General features: G+C 43.7%; 1 protein-coding gene across 6 annotated transcripts in view; it reads right to left on the bottom strand.

Moving 5' to 3' along the window:
• Window positions 1-11,352: 11,352 nt before the first annotated feature.
• Tfdp2 (transcription factor Dp-2) overlaps window positions 11,353-20,833 on the bottom strand; it is a 121,656-nt gene continuing 112,175 nt past the window's right edge. For all 6 annotated transcript variants that reach the window (XM_028758959.1, XM_028758960.1, XM_028758961.1 and 3 more), the window contains 3 exons: window positions 18,674-18,840; window positions 11,768-11,873; window positions 11,353-11,563 (listed from right to left, as the gene is read on the bottom strand). In XM_028758959.1, the coding sequence (XP_028614792.1) occupies window positions 11,380-11,563; window positions 11,768-11,873; window positions 18,674-18,840 (457 nt within the window). In that variant the 3' untranslated portion in view covers window positions 11,353-11,379. The remainder of the gene's footprint in view (window positions 11,564-11,767; window positions 11,874-18,673; window positions 18,841-20,833) is intronic.

The following is a 20,833-nucleotide window of genomic DNA, read 5'->3' as shown; positions in this document are numbered from 1 at the left end:
CCCTCTCCCTCTCCCTCCCCCTCCCCCTCCCCCTCCCCCTCCCTCTCCCTCTCCCTCTCTCTCGAGACAGTGTTTCTCCAAGTAGCCCTGGCTGGCCTGGAAGTCACTCTGTAGACCAGGCTGGCCTCGAACTCTTAGAGATCTGATTGCCTCTGCCTCCCAAGTACTGGGATTAAAGGTACGCACTATCACCACTGCCTGGCTATATTAAAAGACTTTTTCTACCAAATCCATTGGTAAATATTGTTACTCAGGTACGGAAGGTGACAATGGCTTCTGATTGGAACTGGCTGGTACTGGAGCAGGCATAGGGTAGGAAGAAGCCCTTTTTTTTTTTTTTTTTTTTTTTTTTTTTTTTTTTTGGTTTTTCGAGACAGGGTTTCTCTGTGTAGCTCTGGCTGTCCTGGAACTCACAGGGTAGTCCAGGCTGGCCTCGAACTCAGAAATCCGCCTGCCTCTGCCTCCCAAGTGCTGGGATTAAAGGCGTGCGCCACCACGGCCCGGCTGAAGAAGCCCTTTTTGATATGTGAGGCTCATGGACAAGTACACTCATATCTTCAGGGTCTTTATGGCTACAAATGTAACCATTCTAGTGGGAGGGGAAAGGGTGTGGTGTGCAAAGGGACCCACGAAGCTAGAAAATGCACCTCAGACAGGAGCCTGGCCTCCGTCCTTCCCAAGAGCACACCTCCTTTCCATGGTTCCGCTCATTTTATCGCTATTCTGAGCCGGTCACTTTTGGAGACAGGCAAATGCTGCTCTTACAGCTTTCTATGTTCTTCTCCACCTTGGACATTTAAGGCCCCCAACGAAGCTTGTCACCTGCTTCCCTCACCCTGAGGAAGCTAGAAAATGACTGAGCAGGGTGATTACTGACTTGAGCACAGGGTGAGTCTGTGGTTGGCAAGCAGCCATGATCTTTCCCTCATCTTTCAGGTGCCTCAGTCACAGATAGCCAAGTTCTTAGGAAATCCCCATCCACCACAAGATAACTACCACCACAAGGTAACTACGCACCACTAGACAGGACTCCAACCAAGGTGTACAACACCCTAGTTCACTTTTCCTCTACTGAGAGTGGTATTTTTTTTTTCTTTAAATTTTGGAGGCTGGAAGCTGGGCAGTGGTGGCATGTGCCATTAATCCCAGCACTCAGAAGCCAGAGGCAAGTAGATCTCAAGGCTAGCCTGGTCTACAGATCCAGTTCCAGGATGGCCAGGACTACACAGAGAAACCATGTCTTGAAAAGTCAAAAAGGTTGGGGGAGGGGCTAGGGAGATGGGTCACTGGATGTAGTGCTTGCTGTGTGAGTATGGGGACCTGAGTTAGGAGGCCAGCACCCACATAAATGCTCAGTGTGGGACCAAGGGCACTTGTTATTACAGAGTCGGAGTTTGATTCCCAGCATCTGCATGGTGGCTTACTACCATCCATAGCTACAGTTCCAGGGGATCTCACACCCTCATTCTGATTTCTATGCATGCTAGGCACACATATGGTATGCATACATACATGTAAGCAAAACATGTACTAAAAAAATTTTTTTTTTTAGCCAGGCAATGGTGATGCACACCTTTAATTCCAGCACTTGGGAGGCAGAAACAGGTGGATCTCTGAGTTCTAGGACAGCCTATCTAGGACAGCCTAGTCTACAGAGACAGTTCCAGACTAGCCACAGTTCTGCAGAAAAATCCCTGTCTCAAAAAATAAAAAATTTGAAAAAAACCTAGGCCAGTGTGGTGGCATATGTCTGTTATTCCAGTGGTGGGGGCAGGGAAGGGTGACTAGAGGATCCAAGTGCTTCTTGACCAACCAAAGTTCAAGGGGCAGTGACATGGCCCCACAGGTAAAGGCACTTCACTCCATCCTGGAGACCTGAGTTCAGGCCTCAGTCAGCATCTGTTCGAAGGCAGAGAGAGAAAACAGACTCCACACATCACAGCATTTACACACACACACACACACACACAAGAGATGAGAGATGAGAGATGAGAGATGAGAGATGAGAGAGAGAGAGAGAGAGAGAGAGAGAGAGAGAGAGAGAGAGAGATTGAAGTAACTAAGAATGGTCTTAGAGTTCTTTTGTTCCCCGATCCCTCAGCCTCTCCACTGCTGGAGCCACCTCTGTGTATGCAGCACGATGTAGGATTATGATGGGAACTGGAATACTATAAACAGCAAATTTAAAGAGATGTCATGTGGTAACTAACCTCAGGTCTTTTATTAGATTAATGAGCTGTTTTGCTAATCCATGGGTTTAGCCAACAGTGCTTTAACAACCAAGAACTCATAGCAGCAGTGGGTATCTGTTGAGGCTTGCAAATGAGATCTGATAAACAGAAAACAGACTTCTCCCACCAAGGGCTGCCAGGGACACTGGAGCCTTCATCTTGACAGAAGTGCCAACCTCCCCTGAGGACTTGAGGCCTAGCAGAGCTGGCATCCAACTGGTAAGCCACTGCCTCCAAAGACTACATGGGCCAGAAGTTTACTGTGACACCATGACCGCTTCCTGCGTTTCCTCGGTCCAGGCCATGGCACTTAGCCTTCTGAGGCGCTTCCCATCTGCTCCTCATCTGTTTGCCTCAGCGACTAGGAGTGGTCACAGCCTGCCCCAACAGGCACCTGCCTCCTTGGCCAAAACCCAGCCCTGATTTGTTTATGCTTTTGCCCTCCAGCCTCTGAGAAACCTTTCAGGAAGGATTTGGGATAAGAAAGAAAAGAAGGGGAAAGCCTCTGTCTAGGCAAGCTTATTTCTCTGGCTAAGCTTGTCTTCTGCACAAGTTCCTTGCCACTAGCCCAGCAGGGAGGTAGTAACAGTTGCGCTGTTCAGGGCATCCTCTCTGATGACAGACTCTCCCCTAAACGTCTCCATCTGGAACTCAGGAGGATGGCGGCAGAGTCTGGAACCTTCCTCAGCTCTCACCTTGGCTGCTCTGCTGCAGAAGTCTGAGCGGACAGCTGTAACGAAACACAGCTGCTGGCGAGCACACTGCTTGCCTGTTTGTGCTGGGTGTACTGAACATGGGTGTACTGACCATCCCCTGGGCAATATGACCTGATGATGGACATATTTTCATATGCCTTTACTTTCTCAACAAGGTTTGGTTTGCCTTCCTTCCTTCTTCAAGACAGGTATCTTATGTAGTCCAGGCTTGAACTCAAGATTTTCCCATCTTTGCCTTTTGACTCCCAGAATTATAGGAATACATCCCAATGCCCAGCTTGGTTTTGTTCTTAAAAATAATTTCCATAGGTATATATTGAAGTAAAAAAGTCTGTCATTCTTATTCCCATGGTTGGAACCCTTTGTGTAGAATGGCCGTTCACGGCTCCACAAGTGAAAAGAAATCATGTATGTTTGTATGATTTACGAACTTGGATGATCTGAGAAAAGGGAACCTTAACTGAGAAACGTATCCATTAGATTGACACATAAGCAAGTCTGTGGGTAAATTTTTTCAAGACAGGGTTTTTCTGTGTAGTCCTGGCTGTCCTGGAAGTCATTTTATAGACCAGGTTGCTGGCCTCAAACTCACAGAGATCAGGCTGCTCTGCCTCCTGATGTAAAAAAAAGCCCAGGTCACTGTGGACAGTGCTGGGCTGGAAGACAAAGGAGAAGGAAAGGGAGAAAAGGAGAAAGGGGAGGAAAGAGAAGTCAAGCTGAGCAAGCTGCCACTTGAAGTCCTATGTCCTAGAGGCAAGTATGTACAGGTTGAGGATGCAGTTCAGATACAGTGTTTGTCCAGCAGGTCCAAAGCTCTGGGTTCAATCCCCAGAACTGCAACCAGGGATGGTGGCACATACCTGTAAGTCTAGGTGGGGGCAAGAGGTTCAGAAATTCAAGGTCACCGTCCACTACAGTGAGTTTAAGGTATATAAAACCCTGCCTTAAAAAAAAAAAAAAAGATAGACCGGGCAGTGGTGGCGCACGCCTTTAATCCCAGCACTTGGGAGGCAGAGACAGGCGGATTTCTGAGTTTGAGGCCAGCCTGGTCTACAGAGTGAGTTCCAGGACAGCCAGGGCTACACAGAGAAACCCTGTCTCGAAAAACAAAAACAAAAACAAAAGAAAAAAAAGATGAAAAAAAATCCAACCTGATTATGAAAAAGTGAATGGGAGTGGCCTCCGCCCTAACTACAGTGCTTCCTTCTCAGTGCATTTTATACTCTGGTGTTTTCTGGAAGCAGGCTTAAGCAGGAGGCTGGAAAAGACCTTTGGAACAGTGGCTAAGCTGGTGACAGTACTTGGATGTGCCCAAGAACCAGGCAATCTTCTACAGCGGGGAGAGGCCAGGTGGTAGTTCCTGCAGGCCTGGGGAGCGCACCTGACTTCCTGCAGACACAGAGATGAAATAGCCATAGGAGTAGCAGCAGAAAAAACTACGGGCTCCAGCAGGCACTGCAGTCGAGTCTCAGGGCTCTGCAGACAAATATCCTGCCTGTTAGCAGCAGGTCCAATGGCTACTGCTGGCCAGCAGTCCCCCTGCTGCATGAGTGGCTCAGTGGTCATGGCTACAAACCCTGTTGGATACATTAACCAAGTGCACAAAGTGGCTGCTAGCAAGCAGATGGAGCAGACTCACACCAGCTTGGGCTAGTCTGGCAGGGAGTTTATAGAGAATGAGAATCTCTCTCCTTCCCTTATCTGGTCAAATTCACTCCTGGGATTATGTGACCTTGCTTTCTGTCCTTAAAAACTTGCCTGTCTGTACCATGTGCATGCCTTCTGCTCATAGAGGCTAGAAGAGTGTCAGACCCCTGGGACTAGAGTTTGACAGTAGTAGCTGCCACATGGGTGCTGGGAATGAGACCTGGGTCTTTCGGAAAAGCAGTTTGTGCTTCTAACCCAAGCTGTCTCTCTGGCTCCACTAGGTTCTTTTTAAGGCCTGCTGGCACACTGTGATCCTTTAACTGCCCACCTCCTGACCCTGTGTACAGCTTGTTGGGATACACTAGACCATCTCCTCCCTGGAAAGATGGTTCTTGCATTAGAAGGAATGCTGAGGTGGTTCCTGAGGTCAGATGCTATTGCATTGTGTCCTGGGGACACCACTGTTTCCTGTTGTTTTTCTAATGCTGTATAGTAGGAGGGACAATGAGAGGGCTTCTTACCTGAACACTGTACCCAGGGGCATCATCCTAGGAACTTAAAGGTACTGTTTTTGTCTTGTTTTTTTTTCCGAGACAGTGATTCTCTGTATAGCCCGGGCTGTCCTGGAACTCACTCTGTAGACCAGGCTGGCCTCGAACTCAGAAATCCGCCTGCCTCTGCCTCCCAAGGGCTGGGATTAAAGGCGTGTGCCACCATTGCCTGTTTTTTTTTTTTTTTTTTAAATGCTGCCTTCGAAGTAGCCTTTGAATTCACGAATTCTAACTTAGAACATCTTTCCAGGTGGTACAGGTGTTATACATCCTGTGAGGCAGGGGAGTGGAAGCTGAGTGGCCTACTGACCCTGTCCCCAGAGGCCTCAGGCAGTCCCTATGGAGAGCTTTGATGTTGGGGTAGCCCTTCAGAGACCCAGAACTGGGGCAAAGGGGGATGGGCTTGTACCTCCTCACTGGCTAAATTAGAGCTTCAGCACTAGACACTGGGAGGCTGAGAGAGCCTGCAACATTCCCAGCAGCCATCAACTATGACACCAACAATATTTTAAATCATTTATTTTTTTCTGTATCTCAAATCACAGAATATATGATACAATTTTTCTCAAGCTCGACATACTCATTTCAGACGTTTTCTTCTCTTACAGCATGGACAAAGATGTGTGGGTTGATGAAAAAAAATCACTCAGAGCTTATTAAAACTAATGCTTCCTAGACACACCCTGAGCTTCTGTCTGGAGTGGGTACAGGGAGTAAAAAAATTTAAATTCCCTGTCTATTCTGGGTAGGTGGTCCCTGAGCTACCCTTAGTGGAACACTGCTTAAGACTTGTCGGTTACCTACTGGAAGGCATTTCAAAAAACACAAATAATTAAGTATACAGAAATAGCTCTTCTATAAAAAATTCCATACAAAAATAATAGTATTTATGCAAAGTCTGAAATACTACAAAATAATATATTAGCCTATGTACTTCAGTTTAGGGAGGAAACTCTAAGAGGCAGGCCAGATGTCGTTTGCATTTTCCTTTACCTCATTTAAACTACTTAGCGTGTGACACCAGGGTATGCTTCATGCAGAAAAAGGGCAAAGCTATACTTTTCTGGAGACAGAAGCTATCGGCACACAAGCAGAGCAAAGCGTCTCCAAATGGAAAGTGAGCTACCTGGTGACTGACCAACAACCTTCTTCCTTCTGGTAAAGTGTGGCAAGGTAAATGAGAACCCGGGCCTTCTGAGCAGTCAGAGCAGGTGGAGAGAGAACTGGTCCCATTTCTCAGGATGTTGTCCTAGTACTACTGGGAAAATCAGAATAGCAACCTGTAGAGAAGCCATTTTCATAGAGAAGTATCTGAATCAATGGAGATACTTCAGTATGAAGAAAAAAACCCAAAAACCAAAAACTGAGAGTCTGAACATGGGAAAAACTAGCAGAGCTTTTGTGTTCAGATCATGACCAAGAGGGAACAGCTGAGTCTGAAGTCAAGCACTGCAAAGGGATGGCTTCTGAAGTCCAAATAGTTTGGTTGGAAACAAGCCACTGAAGCCAAGACGGCAGCCCTACCTCTCACGTCCTACCAGTGTACAGACTGAATGGACCCTTGCCTGGAGAGGGTTTCCTGTGACTGTGACCACCTACCCTGGGGGTCCTGAGAGGCCCCAAGCTGACACTACTTAATGGGGCTTGGGAGAAGAGATTCCCTGGGTTCCTCAGGTTTCTGGCATTTGTTGGCAAGACTGAAGCTGTCTGGATAGAGCGTGGTGAAGGTGGACTGTGCAGCAAGCAAAGATGCTGTGAGGGAAGTGGTCTCGCCCTTTCTGAGAGCTCAGTAGAAAAGACACAAACCTCGACTTTCCACTGTGGCTACAGTGGCTTCTGAAGTAGCCTTCTAAGCAGGGAGGACCAAGGTCCACTCTGCTAGGATGAAAAGCGGCCAAAGCACTGGTTCTACAGGGTCTTTTTATATTAAAAAAAAAAAATCCAAGATACTGTCTTTTCTGAGAGAACTGTACAGAACAGACAGTATAAATGTGTAGCTTTCCTCTCAACAACATGAGGGATGGCTACCCACATCAGTGTTTGTACTTGTCAAGGACGCCTAGGAAACATAAAATGCCAAAGTTTTCTTTCCCTTAGCATATTGTGAACAAAGATGTATGTAGGAAAACTGGATCCTCCAAATAAACTAACTTTTCAGGTATTTTGCTAATATGTAAGAGGCTACCTCCTACGGCTTGTTATAATTTATAAAAGCCTTTTAGCACTAAAATGAACAAGGAAAAATTGAAGGAAGAATCTCTGCATTAGACTCCCCTTCTGAATGATAGTGCTTGACTCAAGTACAAGTGAACAGGGCACGGGTGAACTGAATTCATGAGCTGGAAGGGACATTTCCGAGGATCACTTAAGTGACATGCTGCAAACTCCAGGCATGTGCACTGGTCTGCCCAGAGGCAATCGCCCAAAGTCTATACAAACAGGGAGCCCCACTGGGCAGCTGGTCCTTAGGTATCTAGTCTGTACCTCACCAAAGACAGTCCACATGCACCATGAGAATCGTCTTTCATGCCTTCCATTCCCAAGCTTTATGTATTATGCATCTTTATGTATCAGCAGCTTAAAGATCACGGGCTCTCAGACCTCGGGCCTGCAGTGTAGGTTCAGCTCAAGAGAATGAGGCTCACTGGGAACTTCATGGCCTTGCTACAGCCATCTGCCTTACAGGTACTAACTAGCTGCGGTCGGTATTTTAACATCCTCCCTCCAAATCAAACCATGCACATGTTTACCACTAAAGGAGCAAAATTCCAAGGCCTATGTCACAGATTTTTTTGAACAAGGACAACTCATTTTGGTTGGGAAGGGAGCTTATAAAACTGAGCAGGTTTCCTGCTCTAGGCATGGTAACAACACAAAGTGCTGAAGCCATTCCTGCTGTCTGCTTATTCTGTCTGTCATACACACACTCTGTTCAGACTGTCTTGGGGCACAAGTCACACTGTACTTGAACAGTTTCACTACCTCTGACTTAAGAAATTGGTTTAGATTTAGAAACAGCAGAATTGCTGGGCGGTGGTGGCGCATGCCTTTAATCCCAGCCCTTGGGAGGCAGAGGCAGGCGGATTTCTGAGTTCGAGGCCAGCCTGGTCTACAGAGTGAGTTCCAGGACAGCCAGGGCTACACAGAGAAACCCTGTCTCGAACCCCCCCCCCAAAAAAAAAACCCAGCAGAATTAGGAATCTCTGCAGGGATACAGTGAGCCATTTCTTCATCTGGATTATCAAACAGGGGCACTTTCTTTCTGAAGACAGATCTGGGGATCATCTTCTAAAATTGGCAGAGTTCTGCTACTGCTTTAAGTAAGTATAGGCTTTGCTAACGGGCGGAGTATTCAACATTCATTCTGGCAAAACAACAAAAATGACAGATTTTCCTCCCCACACTTCTTTAAAGCGCATGGCCCCCAGCCTGTTTTCTGTGTGACTGTTTAGAGGAAGGAGAGATTCAGTTGAGTCTCGTCCTTCCTACATAAGGCACAATAAATACAACCACTGAATAGACTTCCAGCAGGGGCACATGACAGGAAGCTTGCTAAGCACTGAGGGCTGAGTGCCTCCGTGTAGCCTGATGGAGCTGTTCTTCACATGGAGCGTGCAGGCAGCCACACATGTCATCGGGGGAGTGACAACGGACTGACATCAGTGCTGTACACTGATGTTACTGAGGAATAGCAGACTGACCCTCAAGAGGGGAAAGCCTCTTCAGCTCCCCATTAAGCAGTATGACCAGCACCTTTGGGGTAGAGAATGGCTGTGTGCAAGGAACCTAAGTGCCCTCCTACAGAGACCCAGATGCTGTGATCACAAGTTAACTTCCCCCACTTCCATTTTGATTCTTGTGTTAAACTGACTCAGTGTTGTCGGACCCAGAGTAATATAGACATAGGTTAGGAGAGATAAAGATCAGAGTTCATCTTTTTCAACATCCCAACTTAGGCCCCCTTTTTGAGGGAGGCAGGGCTGATCTCCTTACGTAGGCCTGGCTGGCTTTAAACCTCTGGTGACCCTTTTGCCTGTCTAGGATTACAAGTGTTACCACCACTCCTGACTCGGTCTAGTACTGAGATGTCCTTAGTAGTCTATCATAGAGGAACAGGGCTACACTTGACAGCACTACACAGTGGTAGCTAGAATGTCCAGGGGTGGGACACACAAAGATTGAATCTTTGGTTAGCTTGCCAGCCTCCTCCCTTGGAGAGGGTCTCATGTAGTCCAAGCTGGCCTTGAACTCACTATGTAGCTGAGATCTTGTAAGATCTAACCTTTCTGCCTGTTTCCAAAAAGCTGGGATTAGAGCCACATGACATGCCCAAGTGCTAATTTAAAGCTCAAGTTTTGTTGATGTAAAGCATAGAGCAGCAGGGGTGCAGACAAAGGAAACAGTTCCTTGAAAAATTTTGCAAGGATGTTGTAGTCTAGTGAAAGGGATGGGTATAACACATGCATTTGTTTTAAGTTCTGAAACATCTTAGGACTAGTAACTCAGTATTTTGAAGACTAAAAAAGCATCTTGTGGCCCCTGACATCTCTAATCTTGCTATGTTCCCAGAGACATGGTAGTGATAACAGGAGGTAGCTCCCGTTGCATTCTAGGTCACTTTGCTCTAACAGCCTGAGATGTGTTCCAGAGCTCACGCCAATACAAAACCCTTTGAAACCTGCCAGGACCTTTGTGCCCCTTGAATACTCTGGGCTCGCACTACAGTTTCCTTCTGACAGAATGAGTTTCCTCTTGAAGAAACCTAAGCCATATCTGTATAGTCATACATATCAGTGTTAATGGCCTCAATTACATAATTAAGCCAGCCAAAGCTTTTGTTCAGCTCCTAACAGTCAAGTCTCAGAAAGGTATCATGGACTAGAGTCTGTACTTTCCCCACAGGACTGAAAAGAGCATCATTTTGGACTGAACTTAGTGCAGGGCTCACAGGACCCAGATACAAATGCCCGTGACTTCAGCTGGTTTCAGAACTGATTCTCTAGCCACTCTCTGCTCCCTTTCAAGGCCTTAATGTATTAGTAAGTTGAGTTTGGCTTGGCAGTGGATGTCCATGCTCCCCTACTTGGAGAAGCAGAAATCACAGACATACTGCAGTATTTTCATGGCATCTTTGGCTTTAAGAGCACGGATGCAGTCAATTGGAGTGTTCAAGGTTTTAACAAAAACATTGAATATTGAGTTAGTTTGAAATGCAATTTACCCAGGAATAAATCTGATAAGGTCATTTTGATAATTAAAATATGGAAAAGATAGCATGTATAAGAAATCAATGATGGCCATATTCTTGAAATAAAGACAAAAGTAGTGACATTTGTTTCATTTTTACAAATTGCACATGGGTAAAATCATACAGTACTGCAGATAACTATAGACAAGCAATTTGGTCAAAGGAATTTGTTTGTTTCATTTGTAAATTAAAAAGCTGTATGAAATGCATAGCTTTGATTAAAACTATAAAAAGTTTCCTTCTCAGTAAAACTCCAAATTTAGGATGCTGGCAAAAGGCAGTGCTGGCGAAGTTTTTAATGCACATGGAGATGCTATTCTATTTTGGCTTCCAGAAGTAGCCCTAGTAACTCCTATGCACCAATGTATTGACAAATGGTCACTTCAGTTTACTGTAAAATGTTCTACATGTCACCTAGGTACTTAAAAGTTAGCGCTTGCTCCCTTCTAGAAGCTAAGGCAGCAGATGCATGAGGTGCTCAGCTAGCCCTGGACTAGCTCAGCAGTTCACCTGCTCCTCAGGCAACAAGGATCGAAACCTATACCTTCACTGACTCCCACTGAGACATTCAGGTTCACTCTGCCTACCAAAGCCAGCAGGGTGAGGGAGAAGCCATCACCACTGCATACTGCTCCTCACAGCCACCTCAAGTCTAAATGGTCACACGGGGGGGTCTTTGAACCCTACCTCCCTGAAAACAACTGAACTTCATCCACTGCGGCTCTTCAGAGCAGGGCCTCCCTCCTCAGAGAGCATGCATGGTTGGCGATGTCCTGCTGCTCTGCTGCTTTGTTTTCATCCCTGCTATGGCAACTTTCATTTCAATCATCTCAGCCTTCATGTGATTTGCTTATTGTGTTTCTCTAGTTTTCACTAAACACAAATGCAAACAAAGGTAAAGACTGAAGCAATCATTTCAAACACAGGAGCTCACACTAAAGACACACATGAGCATCAACTATTAAAACATGAGTTCTCTCCTGTCTTTATTCTGGGGAGGAGGGGTCCTCCTCTTCATCTTCCTCATCTTCATCGTTGAATGAACAGGGGGTCTCGCCTCGGGACTCCGAAAAGTGAGAGGCCGCACTGCTGGACTGATGACTGTTTGGGGCAGGGAACTGCCCAGTTGTTAAGGCCACTTCAGCATCCAAGCACAACCCTTGGTTTACACTATTGAGGAAGTTAAAAACACACAGGTTCATCAATGCAGGGTAGACAGTTCTTTTCTTTTTGCACACACAGGAATAAAAACATAGGAAGTCCTGCTAGGAAGGTCTACTTGCTATCAACCTGACCCACCTGTTGCAGCAGCAACACAGCAGAGTCAGGTCTCTCTCTGTGGCTTGCTTTTTGCACCTTGAAAAAAATACATACCTTGACTGGGTTACAGCTGCACCAGTAGTTGGGTCTAAATTTGAAACTGATTGGGTAGAGTTCAAAAGCAGTCCCTGATTTAACCAAGAAGGTCCTGTAGAGATATCTGCAAGATCAAACAAACAAATAAAACTATAGCAAATGTGGCCTTTGAACTCTTGTGACTGTTCTGCTGTAGTCTGAAGTAAACATGGGTTTTATGTCTTGGTGACAGCTGGACAATCCTCCAGCCCTGTGAAGAACCTGGTGCTCTTCATGAGTTATTTGGGGGTGTGGGACGAATAAATTTTTGAACAAGAATGGGGAAAGAAACTATAGAAAGGCAGACTCCAGAGAGAAAGAATTCAAAGTAAAACTTTAATTACTCCCCTTTTCCTCAATGTGTTTCTTTCAAGACATTTCCTGAAATCATGTGTGAAAGCCTGAGTTGGGGTGAATAGATAAAAAAGCAGATACCCATGAAAGAGGTGTTGGATTCCCCTGGATATGGCAACTATTATCTGTCCAATAGGAACTGGACTTAGTCTACTGAAAGGGAGGTGTGTACTCTTAACTACTTGGCCGTCTCTCTAGCCTTTATGTAAGACCTGACTAGGTAGCTTACTGGGTTTAGTGGTAAGAATGTAGACTGTCAGACTGGAGAGATGGCTCAGTGGTTAAGAGCACTGACTGGCTCTTCCAGAGGGCCTGAGTTCAATTCCCAGCGACCACATGGTAGCTCACAATTATCTGCAATGAGATCCAATGCCCTCCTTCTGGTGTGCCTGAACACAGTGACAGTGTACTCACATATATAAAATAAATAAATAAATCTTTAAAAAAAAATGTGGACTGTCTTGGACATCTGATGAAACAACATGACTGTGATGTTAATAGCCAAAGCCAGAATTGAGTAACGACATAAAAAAATCAGAAATACCTTAGAAAAGAATACATGGCTTATGGATCAGGCAGAGGTTCACACTCAGCACACCTTCCCCAGCCTCTCAGTTTGCATGTGTGTATGGTGTGTGTGCAGATAGATATGTTCCTGAGACAGGGTCTTTCACGGAGACTTCGGCTTGCTAATTAGGCTAGGCCAGCAGACCAGCCAGCCCTAAGGATCCTGCCATCTGTCTCCCAAGCACTGGATATTAGCATACAGCATCACACGTGACCAACTGAACCAGCTTCCCACCCTGGGGTACTTTCTTTTTAAGTGTATGCAGATGAACTCAACACCAGATGCTCATCAATGACCTAAGCTTTTTCCTAACTAGTTCCCTGCCTGGTGTCATGTGCTTTACCATTCCAAACAGTCCTTCTTTTAAAAGGCCATGCTTTTAATGAGGGAATTTTTATAATGCAATCATTTTTAAAATTTATTTCTGTTTTATTGTATGTGTATGAGTGTTTTGCCTGCTTGTGTATCTGTACACTAGTTTCATTCCTGGTACCCATGGAGGCCAAAAGAAAGCATTAGAGTCCCTGGAACTCAGGTTTCAGGTGGCAGAGAGCCACCAAGTAGGGCTGGGAACTGGACCTGGGCTCTCTGGAAGAGCACAGGATGCTCTTAACCACTGAGCCCTCGCTCCAAGCCTGCATTCATGGTTTTAAAAAAGATGAGAGAGCTATCACAGGAAACCACAAGAGTATGTCCTGGCCATCTCCTTTTCCCCAACGACAGACTAATTCTTTTTTTTTTTTTTTTTTTTTTTTTATTTATTTATTATATGTAAGTACACTGTAGCTGTCTTTAGACACCCATATGAGGGCACCAGATCTCATTGTAGATGGTTGTGAGCCACCATGTGGTTGCTGGGACCTGAACTCATGACCTCTAGAAGAGCAGTCAGTGCTCTTAACCGCTGAGCCATCTCACCAGCCCGACAGACTAATTCTTACTGCACTCTTACTTGAATGGTTCTTCCTGTACAGAATATCAACTCAGAGAAAACTGGACCTGAATGTCCAGGGACCTTAGAATTCCTGAATGAATGTATATATAGTCTCTTTTAACAGTGGCTTTAATAAACAGTAAAAGCTTTAGAAATACAGCCCTAAAAAAAATCTCACATTGCAGGGCATGGTGGCCCACATCTTTAATCTCAGCACTTCTGAGGCAGAGGCAAGCAGATCTCTGAGTTTGAGGACAGCCTGGTCTACAGAGCTAGTTTTAGGACAGACAGGGTTAACAGAGAAACTGTCTCAAAAACCACAAGAATTAAAAATAAAATATAATAAAAATAAAAATGAATCTCATAAGGCAAAATACTCAGAAAATATACTTTGCTCAAATAAGCTTTTATTGTACTTTTAAATTACACTCACATATTCTATACTTTCATTTCTCTGTGTGTGTATATGTATGTGTGTGCGTGCATGTGTGGCTGTGTATACACCACGGCACGAGTGTGAAGTGACTGGTTCTTTCCTTCATAGATGGAGGTACTGGGGATCAAACTCAGGTCATCAGGTTGACAGCAGTTTACCCATCAAACTATCTTGCCAGTCCTTGAGAGGTGTGTGTGTGTGCCCGTGAGTGTGGGTATGTCAAGCCATACCAAAGCGTGCTTGTGGAAGTTTGTGGACTTTGGAGTTGGTTCTGGCCTTTAAGCTTGTTGAAGCAGGGTCTCCTGTTCTGCAGATGCCCTGCATTCTCCAGCCTCTACTTCCTCATCTCCCTGCAGGAATTCTGAGATAAAAGAGGCATATTACCCATACGGCTTTTTATGTGGGTTTTGAGGATAAAACTCAGGTCAGGCTTGTATGGTAGTGTTTGTACCCACTGGGCCATCCCCCAGCCTCTGTTCTACACTACTTTCGTAATTACTGTGCAGAAACCATGGAGATATGTGTGTAAAGGTTAGGACCCTGTCCAGTCAGTTGATAGATTGTTCCCACACAACAATAAGGGACTGAAGGACTACATGAATTTCACACGGGCCTTGTGAGCCTTTCTCTCACAGGATGAGGCAGTTGTGAAAGAAAAAGACTTCAACTCTAAGAAGAATAGCAGACTGTGAATACATTTAATAAGGACAGTTTGAACTAGACGATGAAATTAAAGCTGGATTCCTATGCCAAATCTGAATTAGTACACAGAACTGTGGAAACTTTCTGCTGGGTCATAGCTATTCTGTTGTGAACACTACAGATTATATTTCCTTTCTACAAAAGATGTGGAAAGACTACATTTCTTTCACATTATTATGGGTTCCGCATGGTGGTTCTCACACTCCTGTCCAAGAGCCATCACCTCCCTCCCTTTCCATATTAAAGCCACATGTCCCTTTGAACTGACAAGAAAATCTGTAGTCCAGTCTGCAGATGAAGTCTTGAGGAGATCAAACCAAAGAGCCTGCTAATCACCCCGTGCCTTTACAGTGCAAATAATGTTCTGGTGATTTGCTGAGTAAGCCTCTTCATCCAGACACTGCTAGACTTCCAGTCCAGCAAGGCCACTAATGAAAACAGCAAGATCTGTACCAGAGAACATGGAGCAAAGGGAGCAGGGACTGGTGCATAAATGGGACACGGATCAGTTGAAGTGCAAGAGGGAAGAGAGGTCACACTTGCAGAAGGTAGGTGGTACTAACTTAATACATGAAATACAACATAAATCTCTGTCAACAAACTTGCTATGAACGAACGGCTAAAACAAACTACTTTTCTGCTTACATTTTACCTAATATTAAAACTCTGTTGTAAACAGATGTACAGTGGTAAGCACCTATGGTCTCAGCTACTCTGAAGGCCCAGGCAACAGGGTCAAAGTGTTCAACTTGAGCATAGACAACAGTGAAAACCCACCTTGAAAAGAACAGCAACAACAACCAAAAAATGTGATGTGAAATTCTAGATGAAATGTTCCAGTTACCTTTGCAGAATAAATGCTGTTGGAATTAGGAAAATCTGCTTTGAATCATTAGGGAGATTAAATAAAAGTCACCGTGAGTTACTACTTCACATCCTGAGGGTGAAAAGACAGGGACAAACAGGCTGGAGGAACTTGGTGCACACTGCATGTTTATCTCGCACAGAGCCGGGCAGCGACTCAGTGGCAGACTGTATTTATCATGAAGAGCCATGTAGTCAATCACTAGCACAAAACTGAGGTGGGAAGGGTACTGAGAAGAATGTTAAAAAAAAAAATCAGAAGCCTCATATATTGCTTAGGAGAACTGTAAAAACCATTTGGCATTTAAACATCCAACAGTTCTACTCCAACAAAGCTGAAAATACACTTATAAAAACAAAACGCTTATAAAAATGTTTAAAAGTAGCATCATTCAAAATAATCCAAAAGCCTAAACAACCTAAATGTGTAACAACTGATGAGTGAGGGAAACTGTACATCTATAAAGTGGAATATATATAATTATATATAAAGTAGAATATTTGCCAATAACAAGGAATTGGTACAAGTTGAGCCTCCCTAATCCAAAAATTTCAAATCTGAAATGTTCCAAAATCTGAAAATTTCTAAGCACTGACATAATGCCAAAAGTGCAAAATTCAATACCTGAGCTCATGCAATAGGCTACAGTCAAAACACAGGCATATTAAACTACCCTGGGTAAGTGGGTACAATTGTATATGATGACACATAAATCTCATGTTTAGATTTGGGTTCCTTCTCTCAAGTAACTCTATTAGGTGAATTCAAAGATTCTAAGATACAAACAACAACTACAAAAACAAATAAAACTCCCAAATCTGAAATACTTCTGATCCTAAGCATTTTGTTTACATAACCTGCGATACCTACCTAATACAACGGCTTGGAATAGCCTGGATAAATACTGAGTATATTAAATATACTATACAAAGTGGAAGAAGCCATTACAAAGGATATATAAGGTTCAATCCCATTTAGTATTGTAATGTCCATTACTGGCAACAAAGAAACAAATGACCCGCACAAAACCAACCAACCAAACAAAAAAAACCAAACCAACCAAACAAAAAAACCCCACTACCAACAAAACAAACTAGACTAGTTGACAAGTTGGTGGGTGGATATACAGAGCGCTAAAGGCATGCATTTCTTTTCATGGCTATTAAAATGCCCAGGAACTAGGAATGGATGTGCACACCTTTAATCTCAGCACTGGGAAGCAGAGGCAGGTGGATCTATCTATAAGTTTGAGATCAACCTGGTTTTTATTGTCAGGTCAAGGCCAGTTAAGAGTTGTGTAGAGATTTTGTTTCAAAAAAAGAAAAAGAAAAAGAAAACAGGAAAAAAAAAGTGTCCAGTAATTAAACAGTGGTGACTGCTGCATACTTTGGTGACTATAGTAAAGCACCATTGAATTACATACATCCTTTATGAGTTCACAGCTAGAGGTTGGCTCCCAAGTTATAAGCACTGCTTATTCTTCTAGAAGACCTAGGTTCAATTCCTAGAACCCATATGGTAGTTCATAACTGCCTACCACTACAGTCCAAAGGGATTCTGACATTCTGTTCTGGACTCCTTGGGCATGAGATGTGCATGTGGTGCACAGACATACAGGTAGGCAAAACATCCATTCATGTAAGATTTTTAAAAGACAGATGTTTTCATTTAATGAGTATTAACTTTTAATTCCCAGCTGACTGGGAAAGCAGAATACCTCTATATTTCAGGGAAAAGTATAATCTAGTAAAATCAAATTGAAAAATGTTGGCATCGCCAGGCAGTGGTAGAGCACACCTTTAATTCCAGCACTTACTTGGGAGGGAGAGGCAGGCAGATTTCTGAGTTTGAGGCCAGCCTGGTCTACAGAGTGAGTTCCAGGACAGCCAGGGCTACACAGAGAAACCCTGTCTCGAGAAACAAAAACAAAAAAAAAAGTTGGCATCATCTGAGGAAGCTAAACACCCACCCAATGAAGACCCAGCTATTTCAATCTGTAATGTTTGCACACAGTCCTCGACACATGGGTAGAATGTTCAGAGCAGCTCTGTATTTTAACATCAACTAGAAAAAAAGAACCAAACAAAACCCCTAAGTTTACTGCCACTAAAATAAAATAATTTGTGATCTATTCATGAGCTAAAAGGTATGTGTTATAGCTACATTAAATTATACAAAGGAATCTGAAAGGCATAATGTTAAGTCAAAGAACATCAAACCACAGAAGAAAACATCACTCCAGGTAGGTGGCACACTTCTGTCTAATCCTGAGCACTAGGGAAACTGAGACAGGATATTATAAATTCAAGTCTAGTTTGGGGTACAAGTGAGTTTCAGGATAGTCTGAGCTATAGTGAGACAACCAGAAAGATATGATTTTATTTATACATCTCAGAAGGCAAAACAATACATTTCTTTATCCAGCTTGTCATACTTGTTGTTGCCTTTAAAGGAAAACAAATGAATAATAAATAAATCTAAAGCCAGAGTGTGATATATACCTATAATCCTAGCACTTGGGAGGTTGAGGTAAAAAAGTCAAGATGAGAGCTAGGCTGGGCTAACACTGAAGAAATTCAGGGAACTGTTTACATCTGAAGGTGTGGGGAATGACAGGAGGGATGGTGGACATGCAACAACTTTTAACAGTAACACGACTTGCTGCTGTCATGGACTCTGATCCCTCTGTAGCTCTACGCCCAAAATAAATTCTTCTTTCTCTGAGTTGCCTTGCTCATGGTATTTTATCACAGCAATAGAAAATTAAGACATGTCTGCTCTCTGAATTCAGTTCTACTGAAAGATAAATATAGTAAAGCATTTTATTAGAGTGAGGTGAGGTTCACATCTTCTAAAAATCATTGATTTTTGGTTAAAAAAAAGGTCACAAACTTACTATATAAAGTACTAAATAATACTACCTGGTAAAACCAGCATAGAGTCTCTAAACTGCAGCATTCTGTGTGAAGATTTAACAAGTGAGTGTGACATTCAGTCAGGGATGTGTTAGCGTGTGGCCAGCATACCTGTGATATAGCCTTCTAAAGCTTTTGGAACCAGAGATTTTGCGATTTTCAGATCCTCCAGAGAGCATTTGCCTGACTCCAGACCAAAGGACATTCCCATCCGCTTCAGTACCTCTATGTCATCATGGATCTCAAAGGTGTTATCAAAATTAAAAAGGTATTCAAACCTGCAAAATAAAGCAGGGATACAAGGGGTGAGTGAGAAGGCTCAGCAGGTAAGGGTGCCAGACACCGAGCCGGACAACTTGAGTTCAGTTCCCTAGATCACCTGTACATACATACATACATACATACGTACGTATGTGCGCGCGCGCGCGCACACACACACACACACACACACACCACCCCTAAATACACAATCAATTTGTTTTTAAGAAATAAAGGAGGTATGAGGGTTTTGGTGCTAGAGAAACTCTGAAAGGTTTTATAGCCTGTGCTTTGTTTACTTTTTGTGGTACAAGGGAGGAACCCAAAGCCTTGTGATTGCTTGACAAAAGCCTTCTGAGCTATATCCCAGCCTTTTCTGCACTTTAAATAATGGAACAAGAGCCTAAGCTCAGCCACCATAAAGAGCACTTAGATCAATAGCAGAGCAGAGCACATGGTCATTTTCAAGCAAAGCCCTTGTAACCTTTCCAGGTCAGCTGGCCACAGGAGTCCACTGAAGCTCCAGGGATGTTACAAAAGGGGAGAGAGAAACTCTGTCCTAAAGCTAGTACTCTCCAAAGTGGTCTACAGCTTTCTAACTTGGTATGTATCTCTAATAGATTGGTTGATTTGCTTTGAGGGACCTTCTGGATGCTTAATTCATTTTCCTGAGTCACTGGCTAGACATATCATACTTCTGTCAATCACAAAGACTTTTCCTTTAAGACAGGTTGTACTACACTATAGTTTCATCTTCAACTCCTGGACTCAAGGGATCCTTCTAGGTAGCTGGCATTTCAGGCACCTGTGCTAAACATACTTGAATTAAATGAAAGACAATTTTAAGAAACCAAACCCAGTTAAATCCTGTCTTGAGGAGCTAAAGAATAAAGTATCTTAAGCCAGTGTCGCAGGGCTGAGTACACAGGCTGGCTCATGCCTGAAATACCATCACTTGGAAGGCCAAGGCAGGATGATACCTGTGAGTTTAATGCCATCTTAACATTTCATGAGTTCTAGTGCAGCCTAGGCTACAGAGTAAGAATCTGTCACAAACAAATAAAAAGTATCACATAAAAAGTACATAGCACCAATCAAAATTTTCTTGAAAAGTAGTCAGTTCAGATGTTTAGCTATACAGCACAACAATCAAGAAGCAAAGACAGGAACAGCAAACAACAGCTGAAGCTAGATCCCCAGGACATACTGGGGACAGAGCTGACTTCCAGCTCTGGCCTTAAGGCCTAATCTACAGGTCTCAGTTCTGTAGGAACACACATGCTCTAGTGTAGGCTTTGAATAGTAATGAGATTTACCTTGTTGTGGAATTCTCTAGTGAAATCATGTGAAGGTGAGACATACTATATCTTACACCAGGAAAAATCTATAACTTGAAGCAAAATGCTGAAGTGTATGGGTCTGAATAAAATACATTAACAAGCTTAAAGTTCATTTGAAGTGGGTACCTTGCCAGAGGGCAGATTTCAGGTATCACTTGCATGCAGATGGCTTTGTAAACTTAATTTCACTGTGGGAAAGCCTTCTGGCTAATTAAGGGTACAATTGCTTCACAAAGCAGTTGACAGACAAGATTAGTCTACCTCAAACAACAAGCATGTACAAGCTATCCACGAATGGATGCTTGAGTCAAAGCGTGAGTCAGTGACCACCCAAGGCACAGGACTGAAACAGATTCTAGCCCAAATGAGCAGTGCCCATAATCTGCTAAGTTCCTAATTCCTGACACTCTTTATTTTTTAATTTTTATAATTTAAAACTTTTTTGAGACAAGTCTCTTATGCAGCTCTTCTGGTTGGCCAATGTTGACCAACTCCTATCAGTCCTGTGCTCAACATGCTTGGCTGTCAAAGCCCTTCAACCTAAGAAGGTAATTATATATTCCCTTATAAAAGCAGAGACTAACTTTACAAAGTAATTGCAGTGATGTGTTATAGTATGACATTTATAGGTCGCTTCCGAAGACATTAACCATTTTGAAGACTTGTGGTGTTA

The sequence above is a fragment of the Grammomys surdaster genome, unplaced genomic scaffold, assembly GCF_004785775.1.
Source record: "Grammomys surdaster isolate TR1022 unplaced genomic scaffold, NIH_TR_1.0 126248, whole genome shotgun sequence".
Taxonomy (NCBI): Eukaryota; Metazoa; Chordata; class Mammalia; order Rodentia; family Muridae; genus Grammomys; species Grammomys surdaster.
This window is presented reverse-complemented; position numbering and strand designations above follow the sequence as displayed.